The 10,654-nt window shown below is 46.9% G+C and overlaps 1 protein-coding gene across 2 annotated transcripts in view; it reads left to right on the plus strand.

Annotated features, from left to right (window-relative positions):
* The window catches only part of LOC146784200 (oxaloacetate tautomerase fahd2, mitochondrial-like), a 129,789-nt gene extending 125,273 nt beyond the window's left edge, over positions 1–4,516 (plus strand). For both annotated transcript variants that reach the window (XM_085634153.1, XM_085634154.1), the window contains 3 exons: positions 3,146–3,254; positions 3,580–3,667; positions 3,924–4,516. In XM_085634153.1, coding sequence (XP_085490279.1) covers positions 3,146–3,254; positions 3,580–3,667; positions 3,924–3,986 — 260 coding nt within the window. In that variant the 3' untranslated portion in view covers positions 3,987–4,516. The remainder of the gene's footprint in view (positions 1–3,145; positions 3,255–3,579; positions 3,668–3,923) is intronic.
* The last annotated feature ends 6,138 nt before the right edge of the window (positions 4,517–10,654 follow it).

Raw genomic sequence — 10,654 nt, forward strand, 5'->3', positions numbered from 1 at the left:
TGTCCCTGACTTTATGTAAAAAAAAGGTCTGAAACCTATTACAGTCCTCTAAGTTAGCAGTCACTTTCTGCTCCTGTTTTTGACTTAGTTTCTTCAGTACTCTAAATGTCTCCTTCTGCGTGTTATCTGCCTTCCTAATCCTGGCCTCATAGTACTCAGACTTTCTTGCAATAATAGCTTGTTTGTACATGGCTGACATGGCTTTATAGTCCTTGAGCGCCTCTGGGTCGTACGATTTATGCCACTGCCTTTGGTGCTGGCGTAGGGTTTTTTTCCCCCTTAGTTCCTCAGTGAACCAGGGGGCACCCTTTTTCCTTGTTTCTTACCCTTTTCCTTCAGGGCAGGTGCCACTTTGTTGATGGCTTCTCTCAGCCTGTTTGTAAGCTTCTCTCTTTACTGATCGAGGTCCTCAGGCTGTATCCCCCTAGGCGAATTCTCTTTCATAGCTTCCCCTAGGCTGCCTGCCTCAATTTATCTCCACATTCGTACTACCCTTCATTCTGGGGGTAATTGCATGGGCCGACTAGCCAGTGGGTCCAAGAGACTGATCAGGTAGTGGTCTGACCAACTACACAGTCGAATATCAATCAGATTAGCCAGGGGCCGAGTTGTTCAGATGAGATCTAGGGCGTGTCCGCTATCATGGGTGGGGAACTCCACGAGTTGTTGTAGCTCCACTGTAGTCATAGTCTCTTCCAGCTGGATGGCCTGTGACTCTAGGCACCTGGTCCCAATGGTAGTTGAAATCCCCCACCACTAGGAGCTGTTGGTACCTAGGGCATAGGTCACTGACCACTTCGATAAATAGCTTGTTGAACAAAGGGGTCGACGGGGGTGGGGGGGTCAGGGTTTGGGTACACAACCACCATTGCCAAGCAGGAAGATTTGGAGCTTATTTTTGCCCTGAGAAGTTCTGCACCCCCTTCTTTTCCCGTCAAGACATCATAGTCTATGGGGAGGGATGCTACAATATTTGGCCGTGAGCCTGCTTCTGGCCAGGCTTCTGTTGCTGCTAGGATGTCCGGGGCTTCATCATGCAAGAGCGAGAAGATTTCCAGATTGTGCTTCTGGAGGGACTGTGTGTTTAATACTAAGGCCCTTAATCCTGGGACGTCTCCCTTCCCCTCACCCTTTGGAGTTTGGGACTGCGTGTGTTTCACCGTTCCAGAAGTGCATTCATAGGTACAGTGAGATGTGTCTATTTCACCGTTCCAGAGGTGCATTCCCAGGAACAGTGAAATGTTAGCAGGTTACCATCCCCATAGATGTATTCACGGATACAGAAGTATAGTGAGACTGGGTCTGCAAGTAACCATCACAGGGCTTTACACAGAGAGCAAGGAGTATACAGAAAGGCGGTGTGTACAGCCAGAGCTGATCCAGATTTGAGTGGGTGTTGGTCAAGTTATGAAACGTCCTGGTAAACTGTGAATATTGTGAGCTTATTTGTTTGAGACATACAAAGTACTCAGGCTGCGAAGATTGTTAAACACGTTAAACATGTAAATCGGCTTAGAAGGGCAGTAATGTGTGAAAGAGGCACATTTGTAGGTCATCTGCGAAAATAGATTTTAAACAAGTAAGCAATACCACTGACAAATAGTTAAGTTCGGAATTTCCAAATCTGTAGGTCATTTTGTGATAACTCTTCCCAAGATGTGCTGAACATAGAGATTAATAGAACCCAAAACTAATTGGGGAGCAAGCTGTGAGGCCCATGCAGCAGATAGCACCGGAGGGCGGTACAAGTAGGGAGGAAATCTTCACATAGAGATTACAGATGCCAATGAGGGAAGACACTTATGTTTCCTGATGTGCTGGGCGTTTGGTGTCTGCCTTGTGTCCCCAACTGTGAAGAGCACCGGTTTTGTGTTCTTCATAACTAGGTCAAAGTACGAATCAGAATTAGAAAGCCCAAAAGCTTGAGTATTCAAGTTTGAAAGCAAAAAAGCAGGCAATTCAAAAATGTTGAGTAATAACACTTGATGATTAGTTTCAGTTATGCAAATGGGGATGTTTAGTTTTAAGGCGTAGGAACAGTTTACTATTTGGGAAATGTTAGAGTTCACTTTCTTGAAGGGAACACATTGGTTTGGGGTACTCTGTGTATTTGGGTTAGAAATAAAGGTTAAGGGCAGGGAGAGGCCTTGGGCAAGGGTTTGGAATAGAGAGAAAGTGCGGATGATGGGTAGGATTACGAATGGGAATGAAGTAGGTGATGACCCAGTGTTACAGAGGCGAGATAGGGTTTATGGTATTTAACAGCTTCAAGAAAGTGATGGAGTTAATCCGTGGTAGTTAGGGTAATTTAAAGTGCAATTAATTGCCTTATGAAGGTCTTCTATAAAAGGTTTTCAATTACTATTTTAAATAGAAGTGTAATATAATTACATTAGTCACATCGCCGTTTGACCTTTAATCTAAAGGTAAATATATATCAGCCTCAGTGGAAGGCATTCAGCCATGGTGCTTGCATTCGCAGGTGTGGACATTTCATAATGGCTTGTGTACTTCCAGTATGCAGAGCGTTGATTGATATGTTTTTTCCAAATGTGCCGCACATGTATTTATGGCCATATGTTCAAGCACGTACAGGGCATTAAGAGGCTGCTGTGTGTTTAACCGAAAGGCACAACACAGCAGGATAGCTCGATGCCTTGGACGTACAGTGCACAGAGTGACAATTTAGGTAAATCCATGATGTGCAGAACACTGAATGAGAGCACGGTATTTGGTTAAAGATGTGAAAGATGCTCAGCAAGTGACCATGCATTAGTGAGTGAACATCCTAATACTGTAGCATGTGTCATTCTGCATTGCTCATTCCTTCACAGGCACATGGTTCAATATTGTTCCTAGTTATTTGTAAAGTGCTGCACTGCCCATATGGATTAGTCTGCAGTATAGAAATTCCTCTAATATATGCTAGTTTTCCCAGATGTGCAAAACATTTATTGCTGGCCAGTTGTGTAGAACTATACACAACAGCGTTTACATTCCCACATATGCAAGCCATTAACCTTACTGCTGTATGTTCTGAGATCTGCTGGGCATTGAGTGACCGCGCTGTGTGTTCTCAGATATAGAAAGCAACAATTGACAGCACATTTATTCACAGATGTGTCCTTCTCTGTCCCTCATTCAGACCCTCACAAGCTGGGCATCCGTTGCAAAGTAAATGGGGAGCTTGTCCAGAACAGCAACACCGACCAAATGATCTTCAAGACAGAGGCACTAGTCTCGTGGGTGTCCAGGTAAGAATCTGGTGGGATAGACCAGCAAGACTCTAAAAAGATTTTAGGCACCCACAGCCACCAATGTCTATTCTCTAGGCAGAACAAGAACATCCACAGTCTTTGATGTCCACTTCTGGGACAGAGGTACAGCACTCACTGCCTTTTACCTATCCTCTCTAGAGTTAGAGAACCCATAGATCCTTGTGGACAACTTTAGGACAGAGATAGGAAAACCACTGCCTTCGTGTCCATCCTCTGGATGTGCTGGGGGCAGAACCTATTCTTTAGTCGGATTCTGGAACAACACCCAAAAATTATCTAAAACCATCTTTTCACTTGGCAGATTCGTAACACTGTATCCTGGAGACGTTTTCCTGACAGGAACCCCACCCGGAGTTGGAGTATTCAGAAAGCCCCCAGTATTTCTCAAGGTAATAAAAATTATTTTTTTCAGAGGAGTTTTTGGGTGGGGTAGTAAAGATCCATCAGTCTAGAATGAGAACAGAGGATTGGAATTGGTTTTTGCGGGTTAAAGAGGGGAAGCAACCCGGACTGGGATGGAAGCAGTACAGATTATAAGTGATGTAGTTCAGTTAGGGAGAGGTGCGGGTAGTCTCTGGTTACGTATATGCCCAATAGTTGATACCCCTGGCACCTTCAAAATATTGACTTGTGACTTTGTTCCAGGCAGGTGATGTTGTTGAATGCGAGATTGACGAACTTGGAGCAATCTGCAACAAGGTGGTATAAAAATATTTCAAGACACTGTAACCAAGGCCTTCCTGCACTCTGCCGAAACACTGTCATTGCCACCTTTATCCCCCATGCATCTGTTCACCCCATCAGACGAGCGGAACCATTGGCAAATCCTGCAGCTTTTCATCCATGAGATGGCGAGAGAAGGCGTTCCAACAATCGACCTCACAGTAAATGTTCTGCTTTGAAGTATGTTAACTCATTGAAAAGTGAAGCTGCTTAGGATTGATATTTGGGTAATAAAAAAAGAGTGGGGGCTAAGATTCCAACAGCCAACTGAATAAGCACATGATTGTTAGTGTCCAAGATTAACATTGCATCCCAAGTCTCACACCAGATGACTCCAGATGAGCACCATTGTCAGTAATGCTTCCAGAATCTTAATTTACTGACAATTGTCCTTGCCCTTCCACCCATCGACCCCCGAGCACTTGCAGGTGGTCACTTGAATCCCCCTACCAAGCAGTCGCTGGCCTCCCTCAGCTGTGACTGACCACTAAACAATAAAACAGCATTGAAATGTACAGAGTGCTCAAGTGTATCTTTAAATATGAACTAACTAAAGGGCTGAGTGAAAAGAGGAACAGGCATAAACAGTCCTGCAAGATATATATGTTTATCATGATTGCCAACTCAAGAAGTCTGATCGCAGAGGCAGAAAATCTGGCAGAGACTTTAGCAGATCACAACCAACTACTGAAAAAATACAATAGAATGCAGATGGCCCAGTGCCAAAATATCAACAAGGTGCCAACAATCAGCCTCTCTGAATAACCATGCCTTTCAGGACAATACTCAATACATTACATGGGGGAAAATGCCGTTCAAGTGGGAAAGATTTAAAGTAGAAGTAAGTGGGGCCTGCATGGAGACAGTAGGCAGTGGGTCTGAAAAATATTTAGGTATGCCTAAACCAGCTTAAGAGTAAAATGAAAAAGTTACTTTCAGTAATGGTATTTCTGGTGAATACTCTATCTACATGCAGATCCCCTACCTCTTGAATATACCTCCAGTGCTAGATTGATCCGGAAAATATTGTTCTAACGTCTCTCCAATGATGGTAGACAGTGCCGACTTCATATCGATGCTGGAAGTGACATCCATGTGACCATTCAGGACCCATAGAGCTCACACACCACCAAGCTGACTTCAGTTTCCTATCCTTTTGTGTCTGAATCAGCAGGATGAGAATAAAAACAGATTATGAAATGTGCAAAAACATAATAAGTGCAACCTTGTTAAAGTGGCCACAAACATCCATCAAAAACGGGAAAGAGGGAGCGATTGGTGAGAAATCTGCACATCATAGAGTTTCCACCAGAAATATTGTTACCAAAGGTGAGTAACTTTTTCTTCTGATAGATAGTTCTACCAGCAGATTCCTCACCTCTTGATTAGATTCCCAAATCTAATTGAGGGCCTAATGGATGGTTATACCAGGGACACCAAGCAACACAGACCAGGTGAAGTGACCTTTCCTTTGCATCTCCGAATCAGGCCACAATGTTTGGTGAAGGTGTGGAGGAATGTCCAAGTGGCTGCTCTTCAAATGTCAGAGGGACTGCCCTGCCCAGAGCGAATGTTGAAGCTTTCGCTGTAGTCAAGTGCTCCTTACTGCCTCCCTGAGGTTCTTTTTGGGCCACGGCATAGCAGATCTTAAAACCTACAGGATAATCCACCTTGATAAAGTCCTTTCCCTTACTGTTTCCTACATAATCAATGAAGAGCTGGTCATCCATCTAAAATTCCTCGCTGCGATCAATATAAAAGCTGACTGCCCTTTTTCGAATCCAGCCTATGAAGACTTTCCTCCATATTTGTGGGAGGAGGTGGAGCGAAAAAAGAAGGAAGAGTTACAAACTGACCCTGATGGAAGGGGACAGTATCTGTAAATAAGGGGCTACCTGGGTGATAAAGTAATCAAAATAACAGTGGTTCCCTTGGCTCAAATAAAACATTTAGGAGGAACTATATAGGTTCCGGAACCTCAAGGTATCATACAAATACACAAACAGTTTTATAACCAGAAACTCTAGTATTCAGGTTGCTTTAATAAAATATAAATAGGCAATTTATTAATTATCAATTTGGTGCTCCTTAGTCGGTGCAGGGCAAGAGTTTAGTGAAACGGTGAATGTGTGCAGTATAAAAGGTGTTCAAGGCATGTGTGCTGTAGATACACTTATATGCATAGTGTTGGGCTTGGATGATTATAAGTTGTTTTTGTTCCAAGACGTTTTCTTCCAGTAACGAGGCTATGCGACTCCTCAACTGGATAATAATCCGCATGGTCACTGATGCCATTTTCAGGTTTTTTTTTTCCCACCGACGGGTTCGGATGTAATCTCTCGCGAACTGGTTCGATACTCTTTCGATCTTCCTTCTGTTTTCTAATAGATCTCCACACGACGGTATTGTCTCGATCACATAATTTCTTTGAGTCTGAGCGCTCCTCCTTCTCCGTAGCGGGTCTTCGGCTCCCTTTCTCAGCCCATGGGTCATGACCGACTCTATTTTCAATGTCTTTTGGAGAATGACCTGCTAATGGAACGAACTCTGTTCCTCCCAGAATTGTCACTGTAAGTATTCACATACCGACCAACATTCCCTTTGCAACCTATATCTCTCGTCCCATTATTGGAAAGAAAGCTGTGAAGCCTGCAAGTCTTGTCGATCAAAAAAGACTCTTCAAGACGGACATGCTCGATGCCATGAAATGCAGCGTAGACAAATGGGCGGTGTACCGAGCATCTTCGGTCGACAACATGAGGAAGATGAGGAGGCTTCGGCAGCACAAGAGTAATCAATAACTATGCATGTTTTCGATTCAGAGTTCCAAATCGACCAGGATTCAGCCACCCTTCAGCTGGCACGGAAGCATTGGACAGTGAGGATTTTTACCCCGATCCAAAGCCCAAAACATAGGTCCTGGCTGAAAAAACTACTCATGGTGCAGCACTGCAGAAAGGCCAAGGAGTGCACCGAAAAAGTGACTCTGAAGTCCCGCTCCCGGGCTCGGCTATGAAAATTCAACCTGCAGCAGGGGCCTCCTCCTTGACCTCTGGGTCTACAACCCCTCCACCTTCAGTTTTGGCACTGAAAACTGGTTATTTCGGATCCGACAATAGCTCCGCCTAAGTCAAAGCTTCCTCCACTGCTGGTCAGGACAGTACGGCAAACATTTCTATCTGAAAGAGACTATCAGTTATAGATTCCTTACTTTAGAATTACTTTAGGATCCGGAGAATTTCACTTCAGCAATATCCCTGAGCATCGGTAGGTGCCTACTTAAGTTCCGCCCCTGCGCACTGATGTCAGTTCTTTCTTTTTCCAAGCCAGCCTAGTGCAGATCCGGAGAGAGCTTGACCCTTAGTCATTTTTGGGTGAAACCTTTTTTGACTTTTGTCAATGTCTTTTTTCGAGTCTTCAACTCCTGGTGCGCGAGGGATGTACCATAGTCGGACCGGATTCAAACCTGTCCGTGACAGATCCGCATCTCATGTGCCTATGGTGCCTGGGGCGCGACCATGTGCTCCGACTGTTGGGCCATGAGTCTGAAATCTTTGCGGGAACAGTCCCGAAAGCTTTAGGAGGCCGTCAGTCGGCTCCACTTCACTCCCGGTCTTGCTCTAGAGGAAGGTCTCGAGACAGGTCACAGAGCCATCACACCTCATCCAAGTCTTCGCACTCCTCGGGTAAGTCGAAGCACAAGAAGGCGAAGAAGCACCGTCACTTTTTGCCTTCTCCCCATTGCTCTAAGGCTCCGTCTCCGGTGCCTGATTCAGGGATGTCTAGCTTCGGGCCTTTTACAGAGCCCTCCCTTCCATCTTTGGAGCCGGTTGGGGGACCTGGGACTTTGATGCCGGCGGCTCCGGTCCAGGGGCCGCTGGGTCCCCCTGGATCTGAATCGACACCGGGCAACCTTTCTCGACCTTCCCTGGCGACAGCCGTGCTCCCGGCTGACGCCATCCCCATCCTCATCCATGAGATGGACCTGGAGTCAGATCGACGTCGGCCAAAGTCCAATCCGACGCTGGAGGGTACTTAAGTGCCCTTGTTCATCCCAGGTGTCCCCTATCGCCCTGTGGGTGGTTATGAGGACTGTGAGGGGTCACTGGACCCTTTAACAGCCCAGCTATAAGAGCCGGACTGGAGAGAGGAATTGGGTGGCGCCAGTCGTCTGGATGCCTCCCCAGACCTTGGCATGCTGTCTCCCCCTTCCGTGGCTACAGAGGAGGGAGCATCCTATGCAGTGGTGGTGCGTAGGGCAGCCGAGGCTTTGGGCCAGAAGCTCCCTACATTGGCAGTCATTACTAACCTCCTGACAGAGGTGCTTCAACCGGCGGCAACTTCCTCTGAACCCCTCTTGCCCTCCAATGAAGCAGTCACAGATGTCCTTCTGGGCACTTGGTCCAACCCCAGCACAGGGGCTCCTGTGGAACGTATGATTGCCCGCTGTAACCACCTGGCTCCAGGTGATCCTATTTTCCTCTCCCAACACCCTTCCCCCGAAAGCTTGGTGGTCCAAGCCTCTTCTTCCAAGGGTGCATTCCCTTCTGCACCCCCGGATAGGGAATCCAAGAAGCTGGATCTTCTTTGGAAGCGTAGGTTCTCTTCCTCCAGCTTGGCGCTGCTTTATGTGAATACCGCATGCCTCTTGGGCAGCTATACCCATACTGTCAGGGATACAGTTGCACAGCCTTGGTTGGATCGGTTTGCCACCGAAGAGAACGCGCAACGTCAACAGTTCTGCGTGGTGGAGTTTCCAAGGCGGCACTCGCTCGGCGAAGTGTTTCGTCGTGAGTGGAGCTGTGGCCTCCTGTACGCCTTTCCGCCTGTACCACTTATGCCCGGAGTGCTGAAGAAGAGGAAACGCGACCGGGCCCCAAGTCATTCTTGTGGCACAGGACTGGGTGCAAAGAGTCTGGTACCCCGAGCTCCTGAGTATGGCCATCGATCCTCCGATCAGACTGCCCCTTCGGGAGGATCTTCTGTCGCAGCAGCAGGGGACGGTCCTCCACCCGAACTTGTCCAGCGTCTACCTCCTTGCGTGGAGCTTGAGCGGCGACAGTTGACAGCTTTTGACCTTCCTCCTGAAGTCTGTAACATCATACGGGCTGCCAGGCGTCCGTCCACTAAGACGGTATATGCCTGTCGATGGAATAAGTTTGTGGCATGGTGCACAGCACAGGCTGTGGATCCCCTTTCTGAGGCTCTTTTATTCCTTCTTTCTTTGGCCCAGCAGGGCTCTGCTCTGGGCCCTCTTAAAGGCTACCTGGCAGCCATTTCTTCTTTTTTGCGGCTGCCAGATCAGCCCTCTTTGTTCAAGTCCCCTATTGTAAGTCCATTCTTTAAAGGCATTATTCATCTCTTTCCTCCATCTCCTTTCATAATGCCTCAGTGGGACTTGAATCTTGTCTTGACTTACTTTATGTTCGCTTCCTTTGAGCCTCTTCACAACTGTCCTCTCAGGCTTCTCACTCTGAACACTGCCCTGCTCGTTGCCATCAGTGAGCTTCGGGCTCTTTCTTCTAAGCCTCCTTTCTTTTCAGTCCATCCGGAGAAGGTGGTGCTTCGAATGAGACCCTCAATCTTGCCTAAAGTCATCAGTCCCTTTCACATCGGGCAGACTATTACTCTGCCCACCCTTTTCCCGCCTCCTCATCCTTCCAATGAGGAGGAGAGACTCCACCATCTGGCCCCAAAATGTGCGTTGTCTTTCTGCCTTGACTGCACAAAGGATTTCCGGGTGGACGATCAACTCTTTGTTGGCTATGTGGGTGTCAAAAAACGTCGGGCTGTGCAAAGGCGTACCATCTCTCAATGGGTAGTCCTTTGTATCAAGAGTTGTTACGCTTTGGCTAAAAAGGAACCTCCAGTGGGGCTGCGCGCTCATTCCACTAGAGCTACGGCAGCAACCACTGCTTTGTCGCGGGGAGTTCCACTAATCAATATCTGCCAGGTGGCCACGTGGGCTTCTATGCACATGTTCACCACACATTACTGCCTGGATAGTCAAGTCTGGAGGGACGGCTTCTTTGCCCGTTCTGTCCTCCAGGATTTTCTGGTGTGAACTCCGGGGTTGGTATTGCTGGGGTATCTATTCTAAGGTAAGGAATATATAACTAATATTCTCTTTCAGATGAATTAGTTACCTACTTTTGGTAACTATGTATTTGTAAGAGACATATATTAGTTATAGATTCCTTACCGCTCCACCTATCCTCCTCACAAACTGACTTCTAGGGTTAAGGACAACCTTACAGGGCCCTAGTGTCGCACACCAGTGGTCAGTGTCTTTCATGGCTCTGCGCTTCTGGTGTAAAAAGTCATGTTAGAAGTGATGTCAGCGCACAGGGGCAGCGTCTAAGTAGGCACGGCAACGTCATCCCGGTGACCATGATAAGGACGACAGACGCGGATCGACCGACGCCACCTACCGATGCGCAGGGGTATTGCTGCAGAAAAATTCTCTGAATCCAGTCTGACACCCGGGAGTAATTCTAAGGTAAGGAATCTATAACTAATATATGTCTCTTACATATACATTGTTACCAAAGGTAAGTAACTTGTTCTACAATTATACTTATTGCACCAACATGGGCACCCCAACCATGGTTCTCAACACTTTTGGAGCTATCCCTAGTTCCACACAAGAAGCT

The sequence above is a fragment of the Triturus cristatus genome, chromosome 11 (genome assembly GCF_964204655.1).
Source record: "Triturus cristatus chromosome 11, aTriCri1.1, whole genome shotgun sequence".
Classification (NCBI taxonomy): Eukaryota; Metazoa; Chordata; class Amphibia; order Caudata; family Salamandridae; genus Triturus; species Triturus cristatus.